Here is an 18,183-nt window from a genome sequence, read left to right on the forward strand (position 1 = left end):
GCCACCTTGCCTGGCTAATTTTTGTATTTTTAGTAGAGACAGGGTTTCACCATATTGGTCAGACTGGTCTCGAACTCCTGACCTCAGGTGATCCACCCTCCTTGGCCTCCCAAAATGCTGGGATTACAGGCATGAGCCACCGCACCTGGCATTTCTATTTTTAAAATAAAATAAAATATTAAAAAAGAGAGAGAAAATAACAAGAAGCAAATTGTTTTAAATCTTATCATATTTCTTTTTTTTACCCACCCTCTGTAGTAGAGGGGCTAACAAGCCACAAAATGAAAAAAATTGTGTAAGGAGAAAAAGATGGAGTTTGAAGCTGAGTCATTAACATGCAAAGTGTAGAATCAGTTCCTTCATAATTAGCAACTGATATATTATCCCATTAGTCATTCTGATAGGAGTCTAAGCTTCTGAGTTTTCCATTACTCACCCCTTTGACAATCTGATGAAAACTATGCAGCCTTCCCCCAGAAAAAAATGTACATATCCAAATACATGAAATTTTTATATGATTTTTGGGAGATACATATCTTTTAAAGTTTATTGACACTTCCTGTTTCTACCAGGTTCAGAAATCTCCACAAAAAGGAATAGACAGGACAGAGAGTTCTTTTTTTTTTTTTTTTTTTTGAGCAGCAGCAAGATTTATTGTGAAGAGTTAAAGAACAAAGTTTCCACAACGTGGTAGGGGACCCGAGTGGGTTGCCCAAGGACAGATAGTTCTAACCACTTTGTAGGCAGTGAAATCTCAGAGAAATTCATTGTCTTGCTCAAAGTTACAGAATCAATTTGTTATACTCCTAGGAGTAGAACCCAATTTAATATTCTAGGAACATGTCTCAATCAGACAGGTTTCACGGTAAGTTAAACCTTTTTTTTTTTTTTTTTTTTTTGAGACAGAGTCTGGCTCTGTTGCCCAAGCTAGAGTGCAGTGGCACAATCCCTGCTCACTGCAACCTCCGCTCGGGTTCAAGTGACTCTTCTGCCTCAGCCTCCAGAGTAGCTGGGACTACAGGTACGCGCTACCATGCCCGGCTAATTTTTGTGTTTTTAGTAGAGATGGGGTTTCACCATATTGGCCAGGCTTGTCTCGAACTCCTGACCTTCTGTTCCACTCACCTCAGCCTCCCAAAGTGCTGGGATTACAGGCTTGAGCCACCGCACCTGGCCTAAACCATTTTTTTTTTTTTTTGAGACAGAGTTTCACTCTTGTCCCCCAGGCTGGAGTGCAGTGGCACGATCTCGGCTCACCGCAACCTCTGCCTCTCAGGTTCAAGCGATTCTCCTGTCTCAGCCTCCCAAGTAGCTGGGTTTACAGGCATGTGCCACCATGCCTGGCTAATTTTGTATTTTTAGTAGAGTCAGGGTTTCACCATGTTGGTCAGGCTGTTCTTGAACTCCTGATCTCAAGTGGTCCACCCACCTTGGCCTCCCAAAGTGCTGGGATTACAGGTGTGAGCCACCACGCCCGGCCTAAACCATTTTTTAAAAGTATATGACTTTTCATAATGAGCTGTGTTTTTTGTTTTGTTTTGTTTTGTTTTTGAGATGGAGTTTTGCTCTTGTTGCCCAGGCTGGAGTGCAATGGCACGATCTCAGCTCACTGCAACCTCTGCCTCCCAGGTTCAAGCGATTTTCCTGCCTCAGCCTCCCAAGTAACTGGATTACAGGCATGTGCCACCACGCCTGGCTAATTTTGTATTTTTAGTAGAGATGGGGTTTCTCCATGTTGGTCATGCTGGTCTCGAACTCCCAACCTCAGGTGATCCGCCCGCCTCGGCCTCCCAAAGTTCTGGGACTACAGGCATGAGCCACTGCTCCTGGCCTTCATAATAAGTTGTGCTTTTTATCTTTGGCACAGGCTAATACAAAATAATTACAGTAAGAAAGTCAGGTTCTCCTAGCGTTATTGGTAGCAGCAGCTTTGGTGCTCATTTTCATCACTTTGGTTCAAAGGCCTAAGATGGTAGCTATTGGGAAGGAAAGGCCAGGCAGAACTGACTTTCAGGATTTTGTTTCTCATAATTTGGTTCCGAGAACTTGAATCAGAATTGAAGAGTGTATGGATATGTAGGGTGATGTTTATTAAAGATACAGATTTCAGGGCTTCACCCCTTACCTACTGAATCAGAATCTAATGAGTATGGTCTAGGGATCTAATTCTGATATATCTAGAGGATTGGAAACTACTGGTCTGGGAAAGGTAAGAGTGCATGATAAAGGTTGATTGGGGAATTGGACTAATGGTTAGGGGGAGGGTGAAAATCCTCTTTTCTTAAAATAAAACTTCAGTTTGTTTTGTTTTGTTTTGAGACAGGGTCTCACTCTTGTCACCCAGGCTGGAGTACAATGGTGCGATCTTGGCTCACTGCCACCTCCACCTCTCAGGTTCAAGTACTTCTTCTGCCTCCACCTCCCTAGTAGCTAGGATTACAGGCACATGCCACCATACCCAGCTAATTTTGTATTTTTAGTAGAGACGGGGTTTCACCATATTGGTCAGGCTGGTCTTGAACTCCTAACCTCAGGTGATCCGCCCACCTTGGCCTCCTAAAGTGCTGGGATTACAGGCGTGAGCCACCATGCCCAGCAACTTCAGTATTTTTGTATGTGCCTATTCGGACAGATTTTTAAAAGAGCACACAAAGCCAATGATTAGGATGGGTGTGGCCTCCAGATCTACCAGTTGAGTTAAAAGACAATACAGGCAGGGTATATCAGCTGGGTAAATACTGACATTGTTAATAAGTCAAAAAAGTGATTAAGCTCTGAGGACATATTCCACAATCAGGGTACTAAAAGCTAAGCAGAACTCAGAAGAATCCCCCTAAATGATTTTTCAGCATCTTTGTTAAATGAGTGCTCTGAGAATAATATTCACTGACCCATTTGTGTGGTGTGGGCAGAACTATCTATTGCAGTTCTTGCATCCAAACAGATGGAGTCCAAACCTGTGCACACTACTCATTATTATGGGCTCTTCCAGAACTTTCATTATTCAGCAATGTTTGTTAAGAACTTTTTGACCAGGCGCAGTGTCTCTCACACTTCTAATCCCAGCGCTTTGGGAGGCTGAGGCAGGCAGATCATGAGGTCAGGAGATCGAGACCATCCTGGCTAACACAGTGAAACTCCGTCTCTACTAAAAATAAAAATAAAAAAAAAAATTAGCCTGACGTGGTGGTGGGTGCCTGTAGTCCCACCTACTTGGGAGGCTGAGGCAGGAGAATGGCGTGAACCCGGGAGGCAGAGCTTGCAGCGAGCCGAGATCGCCCCTCTGTGCTCCAGCCTGGGCGACAGAGTGAGACTCCGTCTCAAAAAAAAAAAAAAAAAAAAAAGAACTTGCTGTGAAGAGACTTACATAGAAAGTACTATAGAGATTATGAATTATGAAGACAGTATTCTATTCCTAAAGAAATAAAGAATCTGTACTGATAAGTTAAACCCACAAATAGATGAAAAAGATTTGATAATTAAATAGTTATGTGTAAAGAATGCAAATTAATATATTATAAGCTGAGTATAAATGTTGAGTAAAGAATTATCAAGTTAGATTAGGGTTTAATCAACACAGATTTTTCAGTGATTGTGAATTTTAAATGTGTGTCTGTATAAGTATATATATATTTATATTTATATAAAAAATATATATTTGTTTTTGAGGCAGGGTCTCACTCTGTCACCCTCGCTGGAGTGCAGTGGCGTGATCATGACTCACTGCAGCCTCAAACTCCTGGGCTCAAGCAGTCCTTCCAGCTCAGCCTTCTGAGTAGCTGGGACTATAGGCACACACCACGACACTTGGCTAATTTTTAAAAAGTCATTTGTAGAGATTGGTTCCCACTGTGTTGCCCAGGACATATATATATATATATATATATGTGTGTGTGTGTTTTGTATTTTTTTTTCTTGTTAGATAGAGTCTCACTCTCGCCCAGGCTGGAGTGCAGTGGCATGATCCCAGCTCACTGCAACCTCTGTCTCCTGGGTTCAAGTGATTCTCCTGCCTCAGCCTCCCAAGTAGCTGGAATTACAGGCATGCACCATTACTCTTGGCTAATTTTTGTATTTTTGGTAGAGATGGGAGGGGGGGGGGTCTCACCATGTTGGCCAGGCTGGTCTCGAACCCCTGACCTCAAGTGATCTTCCCACCTCAGCCTCCCAAAGTTCTGGGATTACAGGCATGAGCCACCATGCTTGGCCCCAGGCTGTATATGTCTGTTTATAACAAAAGATGTTTGTTTATGGCCAGGCACGGTATCCAGTCTGGGCAACAAGAGCGAAACTCCCTCTCGAAAAAAAAAAAAGATGCTCATTTGTTATGAAAAGTTAAAACATTATGGAAGGGGCGCCAGACTCTGTGGCTCACGCCTGTAATCCCAGCACTTTTTAGGGGCCGAGGCAGGTGGATCACCTGAGGTCAGGAGTTTGAGACCAGCCTGACCAACATGGTGAAACGCCATCTCTACTAGAAATATAAAAATTAGCTGGGCATGGTGGTGCACATCTGTAGTCCCAGCTACTCGGGATGCTGAGGCAGAAGAATCGCTTGAACCCAGCAGGTGGAGGTTGCAGTGAGCCGAGATCGAGCCACTGCACTCCAGCCTGGGCGACAGAGCGAGACTCCACCTTAAAAAAAGAAAAAAAAAATATATTGTGGGAGGGTACACAGAGAAATCTTTGTTAATAGTTTTATGTGTTTCTTTCTAGATACTCTGTGGGTGTTCAGTCAAGCATGTATTTATCTCAAACAAGAATTTTTTTCCACAAAAAGAATCATACTATACATATTGGTCTTCATCTGCAACTTGCTTCTTTCACTTAGCAGTATAACATATATTTTTCCATTATAGTACATAGAGATCACCTCTTCTGTTTAATGGATACATGATAGTAAGAAATTTAGGTATTCTCTTTTTGGTCTTTTTTTTTTTAAATCAGTTCCTCAGTCACACTAGCTGCATTTCTCAAGTCACATGTGGCTAATGGCTACTGTATGATACAATACAATACATGTATAGATCATTTCCATCATCACAGAAAGTTCTGTTAGACAACACTGATCTAAAATTATCTGGAGAAAAATATTACCTTAATATATAATAATTCCATAATTTAATGACTCCTTCATAATTTTTACTTAGTAATTGAAAAGACAGTTTAGCATTAACATTAAAGAAAATTAGGCTGGGCCCTGTGGTTCACTCCTGTAATCCTAGCACTTTCGGAGGCCAATGCAGGCGGATCACCTGAGGTCAGGAGTTCGAGACCAGCTTGGCCAACATGGTGAAACCTTGTCTCTACTAAAAATAGAAAAATTAGCCGGGCGTGGTGGTGGGCATCTGTAATCTCAGTTACTTGGTAGGCTGAGGCAGGAGAATTGCTTGAAGCTGGGAGGCAGAGTTTGCAGTGAGCCAAGATCATGCCACTGCACTCCAACCTGGGTGACAAAGTGAGACTCCATGTCAAAAAAAAAAAAAGAAAAAAGAAAATTAAAAGGGAGAAAAACATCCATATTTCTATTATTCTAACCTAACAAATGTTTATTATTTTTGTATATTTTTAGCTATTTATGATTCTTATTGTAAGGATATAATTTTTCATGCTTATGATTATTATGTATATATTGTACTTTTGTCATACATGTATTGAACTTTTATAGAATGGTTACATATTCACATTTTATATGTGTACATGTTGAGTATCCCCTTCATCCAAAATGCTCAGGACTGGAAGTATTTTGGATTTCAGATTTTTTCAGATATTAGAATATATGTATTATTATACTTAACAGATAAGCATACTAAATTTGAAAATTTGAAATCTGGGCAGGGTGCAATGGCTCACACTGTAATCTCAGCACTTTGGGAGGCCGAGGCATTCAGATCGCTTGAGCCCAGGAGTTCGAGACCAGTCTGGGCAACATACCAAAACCCTGTCTCTACTAAAAATACAAAAATTAGTTGGGCATGGTGGCATGTGCCTAATCCCAGCTACTTGGGAGGCTGAGGTGTGACAATCGCCTGATCCTGGGCAGTCAAGGCTGCAGTGAGCCATGATCGTGCCACTGCACTTCAGCCTGGGTGACAGAGTGAGACCCTGTCTCAAAAAAAAGGAAAAAGAAAATTTGAAATCTGAAATGCTCCAATGGCTATTCCCCTTGAGAGTCATGTTTGCACTCACAAAGTTTCAGATTTTGGAGTTTTGGATTTGGAATGCTCAACCTGTACTATTTTATACTAAGAAATTATAATTATATAGTCATTCTCTAATTGTTGGGAATTTGGGCCACTCCTTTTTTCACTGTCAGCTTCACTGTACAAGTAGCTTTTACAGAAAGTATTATTTTCATGGAATATACTACACAAAATTAGCTGGGTGTGGTGGCGTATGCCTGTGGTCCCAGCTACTCAGGAGGCTAAGGTGGGAGGATCACTTGAGCCCGGGAGGCGGAGGTTGCAGTGAGCTGAGGCTGTACCACTGCACTCCAGCCTGGGCGACAGAGTGAGACCCTGTCTCAAAAAAATAAAGAATAAATGTGCTTTATTGGAACAGATTCTTAGAAGTTTGAGAACAGAGTTAATGAGCATCTGAAACACTTTTTTTTCCTAGATGAAGCAGATGATGATGATGATCCAGAATATAATTTCCTGGAAGACCTCGATGAACCAGACACAGAGGATTTCCGGACTGACCGGGCAGTGAGAATCACCAGTGAGTCTGTGTTTATTCTAAGTCCTGCTCTTGACTGCTTTGCAGCTGTCTTTGTTTACTTTGTAGATTTTTAGGGGTGAAGTTTGCAGCTCATCCATGTTAAGACATTTAGGTTTCCTTTACCCATTTATTGATCTGATTCTTTAAATTTAGGTATATATTCAGAAAGCCCATCAGTTATTCATTTGTATATCCCACAGTCGTGTATTCAGTCCTTACTGTTTGGCAGGGATTGTGCAAGATGAATAAGACATGGCATCTGTGCTGTAGGAGTTCAGCCTAGTAGGGTGATAGAAACAGAAAAAGTTACAATACAAAGTGATAAATGCTGTAACAGGTTTTACATAAGGTATAATAATGACCTAAAAGAGAGTGTCATCTCCTAGTGTATGATATGGACTAGGATAGGAGAACTTAGGAAAGAATTTGCAGAATGAAATGGCTTTTTATCTTAGTTTTGAAGGAGGAATAAGAAATTTGGTGAATAGGGACAGAGAGGAATATTGCAAATAGAAGAGCATCTGCAAACCACAGAATTGTAAAACATCAAAAAAGTATGTTTGGAAAATAGTAAGTACTTTGGTGGTGGTGTATGAGTGAAAAGACAGAGAAGTGGTAGATAAGATTAGGTAGTGTTTACATCATGGAGGATTTTTAAGCTCTCAAAATGAGGTTTAAGGGCGGGCATGGTGGCTCACGCCTGTAATCCCAGCACTTTGGGAGGTGGAGGCAGGCAGATCACCTGAGGTCAGGAGTTCAAGACCAGCCTGGCCAACATGGCGAAACCCTGTCTCTACTAAAAATACAAAAATTAGCCAGGCGTGGTAGTAGGCACCTGTAATCCCAGCTACTCCGGAGGCTGAGGCAGAAAAATTGCTTGAACTCAGGCGGGAGAGGTTGCAGTGAGCCAAGGTCACGCCAATGCACTCCAGCCTGGGCGACAGAGCAAGACTCCGCCTGAAAAAAAAAACGAGGTTTAAGCAGTAAATCAGTAGGAACTGATTTGGATTTTAGAAAGATCACTTTGATTTAATACCAGTTTAATGTATTAATTTGTTAGGTAAAGTGAACAAGACTGGAGGTATGGAAAACAATTATGATAACTTAGCTTGAGTTATTTCTATAAAAAATTATATCATTGAGCTAGGAGTGGTGGCTTACACCTGTAATCCCAGCACTTTGGGAGGCTGGGGCAGGAAGATTGCTTGAGCTTAGGAGTTCGAGACCGGCATAGGCAACATAGAGAAACTTTGTCTGTACTGAAAATTTAAGAAATTAGCCTAATGTATTGGCATGTACCTGTAGTCCTAGCTACTCAGGAGGCTGAGGCAGGAGGATTGCTTCAGCCCAGGAGGTCAAGGATTCAGCAAACTATGATAGTGCCACTGCACTCCAGCCTTGGTGGCAGAGGGAGATCCTGACTCAAAAAAAAATTATATCATTGGCTAGTGTGTCAAGCATAGAAAACATACATTTCATCCTGAAGAAATTCTACCTATGGGGAGAAAGAAAAATAAAAAATATATTTCATAAGCCATTGATTTTTATTACATGTATGCATGACCCTGTACTGGAATAATATACACGACATGGAGAAGGTAAGATGCTGGCTCTTGACCAGGTTATGCAGAGAGCTTTATAAACATCCAAGATATACCTAATTAATGCAGTTCTTTGTGTAAAGAGAATTATGTAAATACAATCCTTTAGAACTTACATTTTATTTTATTGCTTTACTGTGCCTTTCACCTTGCTTTTAAGATTAGAATACCATTTCCTTTGTGAAGATCTTTCATTTATTTTGATATATTATGACAGGGATAGTGGAAGCATTGAAAGGAAAGCACCAGGAATTAGAGAAAATGTAGAATGAAAAGGTTTGAGGATTTAGGCTTTGAGAAAACTGAAAGGAGAATCTAGGAAGGTACAAGAAAAACCTAGAAAATCTAGTGTCGTAGAAACCAAAGGAAGAGTCTTTTGGCTGGGGCACAGTGGCTCATGGCTATAATCCCGGCACTTGGGAGGCTGAGGCGGAAGGATCGCATGAGCCCAGGAGTTCAAGACCAGCCTGGGCAAGATAGTGAGACATTGTCTCTACAAAAACATTTTAAAAATAAAATGAAAATTAGTTGTTGTGGTGCATGCCCGTAGTCCCAGCTACTTGGGAAGCTGAGGTGGGAGGATCACTTGAGCCCAGGAGGTGGAGGCTGTAGCGAGCAGAGATCCCAACACTGTACTCCAGCCTGGGTCAGAGCAAGACCCTGTTTCAAAAAAAGAGTCTTTCAAGAAGGACAGAATGGTCAACAGTGTTAAATGCAAGTAAAGAAACATCTGCTTAAAGCACAAAAGCAGATCTTAAGTTCAGCTATCATCCTGGAATATATTTGCCTTCCCTTTTTGATTGTTACTTTCTTCAGTTTACGTATAATTTCTCAGGGAGATCCTCCTTCGTTAGGATTGATCTTCTTGCTTTGCATTCCCGTACCACTCTTTTTGTCCTTTTATATACTGATCACCTCATAATTGCTTATTTAATATCTGTCTTCTCCCCTAGACTGTGAACTTCTCAAGAGCTTTGTTTTGTTTATTGCTGTAAAGCTGGTGGCAATATTTGCCAGTCAAATAGAGATGGGTAAATGAAGGGCAGTCTTTCTAGTCATACAGTTCTGTGATGATAGTGAAAGCTGGAGTAGAATTTTTAATTTTTTTTTCTGCCTCCTGTCCTCTTGTGTCTCATTGTCATATTTGATTATAATCTCTTTAAAAGGACTTATCCTTATATGGATAACTAAAATAAAAAAATTAAAAAGCATAGAATCACAGAGTTTGAAAAGCTCCATGTGGTCACATGTTTTTTGCCCGCTTGAGAATTTGTTTACACCTCCTCTGAGGTGGCCTTTTTAGTCTCTGTTTGTATACCTTCAGTGACAGGGAGCTCAACAATTCTGCAGATAGTGTATTGTAAACTTGAACACCTCCTCAATTAATACTTTCCTTATTGAACCCAAATCTGAATGCAAATTCAGATGCTTTCCTTATTGAACCCAAATTTGAATGCAAAGCAGGAAGATCAATCCTTTTATATTCCTATTTGTCTTTATGTTATGTTATGTTATGTTATGTTATGTTATGTTATGTTATGTTATGTTATGTTATTTTTGAGATGGAGTTTCGCTGTTGTCGCCCAGGCTGGAGTGCAATGGTGCGATCTCAGCTCACTGCAAACTCTGCCTCCTGGGTTCAAGCGATTCTCCTGCCTCAGCCTCCAGAATAGCTGGGATTACAGGTGCCCGCCACCACGCCCAGCTAATTTTTGTATTTTTAGTAGAGACGGGGTTTCACCAGGTTGGCCAGGCTGGTCTTGAACTCCTGACCTCAGGTGATCCACCTGCCTCGGCTTCCCAAAGTGTTGGGATTACAGTCATGAGCCGCACTGCGCCCGGCCTCTTATTTGTCTTTTGTTGTTAAAAAAAAAAAAAGTAATTTATTCCCAAGTGTACATATTAAAAGATGTTTCTTAAGTTTTTTTTTTTTTTTTTTCCCTATGCAAAACATAGGAAAGTTTCAAGTTTCTTCTGCCAGGTTTCTTCTTCTCCAAAGCCTTGGTGTCCAGACCTCTCACCATGCACATTACTCTTCTCTGGATTCTAGCATTTATTTTCTTTAAACTTTTCCCCTGTTACATCTTATTATGAAATTTAAAAATATATATAGAAAAGTTGAAAAATTATACAGCTAACATTCATATACTCACCACCTACTTTTTTTTTGAGACGAAGTCTCACTCTTGTTCCCCAGGCTAGAGTGCAATGGTGTGATCTCGGCTCACTGCAGCCTCCGCCTCCCTGCAGCCTCCGCCTCCCAGGTTCAAGCGGTTTTCCTGCCTCAGCCTCCTGAGTAGCTGGGATTACAGGCGCCTGCCACCATGCCTGGCTACTTTTTGTATTTTTAGTAGAGAAGGGGTTTCACCATGTTGGCCAGGCTCATCTCGAACTCCTGACCTCAGGTGATCTGCCCGCCTCAGCCTCCCAAAGTGCTGGGATTACAAGCGCGAGCCACTGCGCCCAGCCTCACCACCTACTTTCTATAGTTTGTTGTTTTTTTTTTGAGAAGGAGTCTCGCTCTGTCTCCAGGCTGGAGTGCCGTGGCGCCATCTCAGCTCACTGCAACCTCCGACTCCCTGGTTCAAGTGAATCTCCTGCCTCAGCCTCCCGAGTAGCTGGGATTATAGTCACGCGCCACCATGCCCAGCTAATTTTTGTATTTTTAGTAGAGACAGGGTTTCACCATGTTGGCCAGGATGGTCTCGATCTCCTGACCTTGTGATCCGCCCACCTCGGCCTCCCAAAGTGCTGGGATTACAGGCGTGAGCCACTGTGCCTGGCCAAACTTTCAATAGTGTTAATATAAACTGTGTGCCTTTCATATGTGCGGGTTTCACAGCTGCAGATTCAACCAACCTTGAAAATATTCTGAGAAAAAAAAATACAACAGCAAAAAATAATACTAACTGGGCGTAGTGGCTAACATCTGTAATCCCAGCACTTTGGGAGGCTGAGGCAGGAGGATCGCTTGAGCACAGGAGTTTGAGATCAGCTGGGCGACATACTGAGATCCCATCTCTACAAAAAACTTTAAAATTATCTGGGTGCAGCCGGGCATGGTGGCTCACGCCTGTAATCCCAGCACTTTGGGAGGCCAGGGTGGGCAGATCACGAGGTCAGGAGTTCGAGACCAGCCTGGCCAATATGGTGAAACCCCATCTCTACTATAAATACAAAAATTAGCCGGGTGTGGTGGCTCACGCCTGTAGTCCCAGCTACTAAGGAGGCTGAGGCAGGAGAATCGCTTGAACCTGGGAGGCGGAGGTTGCAGTGAGCCGAGATCGCGCCACTGCACTCTAGCCAGGGCAACAGAGTGAGACGCTGTCTCAAAAAAAAAAATTATCTGGGTGCATTGGTGTGTGCTTGTAGTCCCAGCTACTCTGGAGACAGAGTCAGGAGGATCCCTTGAGCCCAGAAGTTCAAGGTTGCAGTGAGCTGTGATCATACCACTACCACTGCACTCCAGCCTGGGTGACAGAGCGAGAGCTTGTCTCAAATAAATAAATAAAAAATAATAAGGTATAACAAGCATTTACATTGTATTAGGTGATAAGTAATCTAGAGATAAGGTATACAGGAGGATGTGTGTAGATTATATGCAAATACTACATCATTTTTATATGAGGGACTTGAGCATCCTCAGATTTTGGTATCCATGGATACGAAATGGTTCCAGGAGATTGGCTCCTGGAACCAATCTCCACAGATACTGAGGGATGACTTTATTTGCCTTATCATGCAGCTGTCCATCTCCCTCTCCGTCTGTGGATGCATCTTAGTTTTCAAATGCATTTCAGAGTAAATTATACTTCACTTTTTTTTCTTTTTTTTTTTAAATTCAGACAAGGTCTATGTTGCATGGGTTGGTCTTGAACTCTTGCAGTCAAGCAATCTTCCCACCTCAGCCTCCTGACCAGCTGAGATTACAAGCGTGCACAATGGCACCTGGCTATACGTCACTTTTTTTTTTGTATTTTTAGTAGAGACGGGGTTTCACCATCTTGGCCAGGCTGGTCTCGAATTCCTGACCTTGTGATCCTCCCACCTCTGCCTCCCAAAGTGGTGGGTTTACAGGCATGAGCCTATACTTCACTTTTAACCACTTCAGCATGCATATAATGAACTAGAGCTCTATATTTGTTTATGATTTCTTTTTATAGGTAATTTTACACACAGTGTATCACACACATCTCAAGTGTACCATTTAATGAATTTTGACATGTGTGTACCTATGTGACCCAAATCCCTATCAGGATATAGAATCCTCACCCCAGGAAGTTTCCTCATGCCCCTTCCAAGTCAATCCCCACACCATCCCTTCAGAGGCAACCACTGTTCTGATTTTTTTTTTTTTTTTTTCCGAGACAGAGTCTCGCTCTGTCACCCAGGCTGGAGTGCAGTGGTGCGGCTCACTGCAAGCTCCGCCTACCGGGTTCACGCCATTCTCCTGCCTCAGCCTCCCAAGTAGCTGGGACTACAGGTGCCTGCCACCATGCCCGGCTAATTTTTTGTATTTCTAGTAGAGACGGGGTTTCACCGTGTTAGCCAGGGTGATCTCGATCTCCTGACCTTGTGATCCACCTGCCCTGGACTCCCAAAGTGCTGGGATTACAGGCGTGAGCCACTGCGCCCGGCTTTTTTTTTCTTAATCACAGATTATGTTTGCCAGTTTTAGAACCTCACATAAATGGAATCATATAGGATGTGCTTTGTGTGTAAGGCTTCTTTCACTCAGCATAATATTTTTGAGATTCATTTGTGTTGCATGTGTCATTAGTTTGTTCCCTTTTATTGTTGAGTAGAATTTCGTTGTGTATATATACTACAGATTATCTATTTTTGTGTTGATCACCTGGGCTATTTTTAATTTTGGGTAACGAATAAAGCTGCGCTGAACTTTTTTGTGCAAGTCTTTGTGGAAATGCTTCATTTCTGTCTCTCTTTCATTTGTTCCCACCTATGAGTTAGAAAAGCCGTATTTCATTTATCTTGGGTCAGCTGTATAGGAGACAAATCACTGGGTCACAGGGTATGTTTAGTTTTATAAGAAATTGCCAGACCATTTTCCAAAGTGGCTTTCCATTTTACATTCTTATCAGAGTTCTGGTTGCTCTACATCCTCAGCAACATTTGGATTTTAATTTTTTTTGTTGGCTGGGCATGGTGGCGCACACCTGTAATCCCAGCACTTTGGGATACTGAGGCAGGCAGATCACTTGAGGTCAGGAGTTCAAGACCAGCCTGGGCAACATGGTGAAACACCGTCGCTACTAAAACTACAAAAAATTAGCCAGGCGTGGTGGCGCATGCCTGTAGTCCCAGCTACTTATGAGGCTGAGGCATGAGAATTGCTTGAAGCCGGAAGGTGGAGGTTGCAGTGAGCTGAGATCGCGCCACCGCGCTCCAGCCTGGGCAACAGAGTGAGACTCAGTCTCAAAAAAATAAAATAAAAAATAATTAAATTACTTAAATGATTTTGTTTTTGTTTTTGTTTTGTGTTTGAGACAGAGTCTCACTCTGTCTCCCAGGCTGGAGTGCAGTGGTACTATCTCTGGTCAGCGTAGCCTCTGCCTCCCGGGTTTAAGAGATTCTTGTGCCTCAGCCTCCCAAGTAGCTGGGATTACAGGCATGTGCTACCATGACTGGCTAATTTATTTATTTATTTATTTTTGAGATGGAGTCCTCGCCCTGTTGCCCAGGCTGGAGTGCATTGGTGCTGTATTGGCTCAGTGCAACCTCCACCTCCTGGGTTCAAGTGATTCTCCTGCTTCAGCCTCCCGAGTAGCTGGGATTCCAGGTGCATGCCACCATGCCTGGCTAATTTTCGTATTTTTAGTAGAGACGGGGTTTCACCATGTTGGTCAGACTGGTCTCGAACTCCTGACCGCAGATGATCTGCCTGCCTCGGCCTCCTAAAGTGCTGGAATTACAGGCGTAAGCCACTGCCCGTGGCCTGGATCTTAATTTTTTTAATGTCCTCTTAAGAAGGGCCTTTATAGAATTGTTCACAGTCCTCCAGACATAGTGTTAGACTCTGCTCTAGTTCAGTGATATGTTTGCCTTGTTGGTTATGAGCCCCGTTTTGGAGCAACTGTGTCTTATTGAACTTGATATCAACCAAAACTTTTTTTTTTCCTCAGATTCTTGTAACAACCAAAACTTTCAGGTCTTTTTCACATTATTTTTAAGCCACGTCACCTTTTCATGCAGTTAATAAACTGATCTTTAAAACTCTTGCTGGGCGCGGTGGCTCACGCCTGTAATCCCAGCACTTTGGGAGGCTGAGGCGGGTGGATCACAAGGTCAGGAGATCGAGACCATGGTGAAACCCCGTCTCTACTAAAAAATACAAAAAATTAGCCAGGCACGGTAGCAGGCGCCTGTAGTCCCAGCTACTCAGGAGGCTGAGGCAGGAGAATGGCGTGAACCTGGGAGGTGGAGCTTGCAGTGAGCCAAGATCGCGCCACTGCACTCCAGCCTGGGCAACAGAGCGAGACTCCGTCTCAAAAAAAAAACGAAAAAACTCTTAACTGTAGGACTGGGCACCGTGGCTCACACCTGTAATCCCAACACTTAGGGAGGCCAAGGTGGGAGGATCGCTGGAGCCCAGGAGTTTGAGACCAGCCTGGGCAACATAGCAACATGCTGTCTCTATTAAAAAAAAAATTCTTAAACATAGAACTTTAAATTTTTCCGTGTATGTTGCATCCAGTTGATTTGAGAAAATATAATTTTGAATTTTCCGTCTGTTGGATTGGCAGTCCCTTTCAGCTTTACATCATCTACATATTTGTTAGGTATGTTCTCTGGGTCTTCTAAGTCACCGATGGAGTTCTTGAATAGTTCAGATCTAAAGACAGCGTCCTATAAAACCCTGCTGGAAACTTGTCTCTCTCTCTCTTTTTTTTTTTAAGACAGTATCTTGCTCTGTCGCCCAGGCTGGAATGCAGTGGCATGATCTTGGCACACTGCAGCCTCTGCCTCCTGGACTCAAGAGATTTCTCTCACCTCAGCCTCTTGAGTAGCTGGGACTGCAGGTGTGCGTCACCAAGCCCAGCTAAATTTTTTTGTAGAGATATGGTTTCAACATTTTGCCCAGGCTAGGAGACTCATCTCTTGATTCCATTCAGTACTGTGTGGATTTGGATAGGTCATCTAATTATAAAATCATCTAGCTCACATTTTCTCCTGTCTTCCTTTTAGAATTTAAGCTTCATGAGAATAGAACTCTCTCTCTCTGTCTCTCTCTCATTCTCTCATATATCCCAAGCATCTAAAACATGGATTGAAGTATAGTGCTCAATAAATGTGTTTTGTTGTTGTTGTTGTTGTTGTTGTTTTTTGAGACAGAGTCTCGCTGTGTTGCCCAGGCTGGAGTGCCGTGGCGCAGTCTTGGCTCACTGCAAGCCCCGCCTCCCGGGTTCACGCCATTCTCCTGCCTCAGCCTCCCGAGTAGCTGGGACTACAGGCGCCCATCACCACGGCCGGCTAATTTTTTGTATTTTTAATAGAGACGGGGTTTCACCATGTTAGCTAGGATGGTCTCAATCTCCTGACTTCGTGATCCATCCGCCTTGGCCTCCCAAAGTGCTGAGATTACAGGCGTGAGCCACCGCTCCCGGCCTCAATAAATGTTTTTGAATAAATGAATGAAGGATAGCCAGTCATGGTGGCTCACACCTGTAATCCCACCATTTTGGGAGGCCGAGTTGGGCTGATCACTTGAGCTCAGGAGTTCGAGACCAGCCTGGTGAAACCTCATCTCTACAAAATATACAAAAATTAGCCAGGCATGGTGGCATGCGTCTGTGGTCCCAGCTACTTGGGGAGCTGAGGTGGGAGGAGCGATTGGACCAGGGAGGGGATGCGGAGGTTGCAGTGAGCTGAGATCGTGCCACTGCGCTCCAGCCTGAGTGACATAGTGAGACCCATCTCAAAAAAAGAAGGATAGATATGAAGAATTTGTCATGCCTTGTTGAAAACATTATACATTGTCTTCATGGAATTCCTCCTTATTGTAAAATCTTATTTATACCAACAACATACTGTCTGGCTTTCTTGCAGAAAAGGAAGTAAATGAGCTGATGGAAGAGCTGTTTGAAACTGTGAGTAATGAACCTCGAGTGAGAACATGGGATTTTAAGTCAGTTCTCCAGCAAGATGTGTCATTTGGTCTCTGTGATGCTCCCTCTAGGAGAGGGGGTCTGACTGAACCAATTCTCCTTTTAGTCTACCTGGGAAAGAATATAATGACAAGGGAATTTTGCTAACTACTAGACTCTTGATTATATACATGTATGTTGTTCTTATTAACATTTTCCTTGAAACTTCTTTTTGTTTGAGGGGGGTCTTGCTCCATCACCCAAGCCAGAGTGCAGTGGTGAAATTACAGCTCACAGCAGCCTTGACCTTCTAGGCTCAAGCAGTCCTTCGTCTAAGCCTCCTGAGTAGCTGGGGGACACCAACACACCCAGCTAATTATTTTATTTGTAGAGACAGGGTCTTACCACATTGCCCAGGTTGTTCTGGAACTTCTGGGCTCAAGCAATTTTCCTGCCTTGGGCCTCCCAGTGCTGGAATTATAGGTGTGAGCCAGTATGCCTGGCCCCTGGAAAACTTTTGATGACTTCCCCTACTGTCATTTGGTGTGTCCTTAAAGATTGTCAACTAGTTTTAAACTACTTTGTGTACAAATAATTACCTTTTTCATAAATTTGTTTCAAAAGATTTTTCGTTTTAAGAGATTGATCATTTTGAGGCTGGGTGCAGTGGCTCACGCTTGTAATCCCAGCACTTTGGGAGGCCACGGCAGGTGGATCATCTGAGGTCAGGAGTTTGAGACCAGCCTGGCCAACATGATGAAACCCTGTCTCTATTAAAAATACAGAAATTAGGCATGGTGGCGGGCACCTGTAGTCACGGTTACTGCAGAGGCTGAGGCAGGAAAATTGCTTGAACCTGGGAGGCGGAGGTTGCAGTAAGCCCAGATTGTGCCACTGCACTCCAGCCTGGGCAATAGAGCAAGACTGCAAGACTCTGTCTCAAAAAAAAAAAAAAAAAAAAGGAGAGAGAGATTGATAATTTTGAGTTATCCACGCTCTGTCCTTACTGTTACAAGTTGACTGGTTGAATGACTTCTTTCTTGGCATAATAGCCATCCCAAGTGTGGGTTTGTGGGAATCCTGAAGTGAGAAAGTTCTGACATTGGCTCTTTCTGGGTGCCAGCATTATTAAAGTCTTGTAATCTATAGTTTTCACTCTTCCTTCCCAACACTGGAGCAACATTCAGAGGCCCATTCCCCAGGAAAACCCTCCCTTTCCTTTGCCCACAGTTCCAAGATGAGATGGGATTCTCCAACATGGAAGATGATGGCCCAGAAGAGGAGGAGCGTGTAGCTGAGCCTCGTCCTAACTTTAACACCCCTCAAGCTCTACGGTAGGCTAGTTGAAGACCTTGAGATTTGGAATAGAGGAAAAGTTTATTTCTGAAAAGGTTTTCAGAAGTTGCAATTGATAATTTTTCATCCCAAACCAGCTTCTGTTACTGATGTAAGGATGCAGAGCCCTGTCAGGAGTTAGGTGTCAAGTGAAGTCTTCTTGTTATGGGGCAGTGCAGCTGTAGGCCAAGCTATATCCGTTTGGGAAGGGAGAAAAAACAGTAGCTGGCATCCATATCCACTTCTCCGGGTGAGTGGTGCTGGAGAGGTATGTAGGACTCAATGTGGCCAGCCACACAAACTACCCCATATTGTAATATCCTGTCTGTCCCTTTTGTTCTTTTTATGTGCCATTAATATCTGCTAAATGTGACTGAAAATTTGTTATTCACCTAGGCATTAGTGGAGCAAACCCTGAAGCA

The 18,183-nt window shown here is 43.0% G+C and overlaps 1 protein-coding gene across 9 annotated transcripts in view; it reads left to right on the plus strand.

Annotated features, from left to right (window-relative positions):
• Positions 1 to 18,183, plus strand: part of GON4L (gon-4 like) — a 109,923-nt gene that overhangs the window by 57,847 nt on the left and 33,893 nt on the right. For all 9 annotated transcript variants that reach the window (XM_034937113.3, XM_063604640.1, XM_034937112.3 and 6 more), the window contains 3 exons: positions 6,619 to 6,720; positions 16,389 to 16,429; positions 17,657 to 17,760. In XM_034937113.3, coding sequence (XP_034793004.3) covers positions 6,619 to 6,720; positions 16,389 to 16,429; positions 17,657 to 17,760 — 247 coding nt within the window. The remainder of the gene's footprint in view (positions 1 to 6,618; positions 6,721 to 16,388; positions 16,430 to 17,656; positions 17,761 to 18,183) is intronic.

This window comes from Pan paniscus, chromosome 1 (assembly GCF_029289425.2).
Source record: "Pan paniscus chromosome 1, NHGRI_mPanPan1-v2.0_pri, whole genome shotgun sequence".
In the NCBI taxonomy this organism is placed as follows: domain Eukaryota; kingdom Metazoa; phylum Chordata; class Mammalia; order Primates; family Hominidae; genus Pan; species Pan paniscus.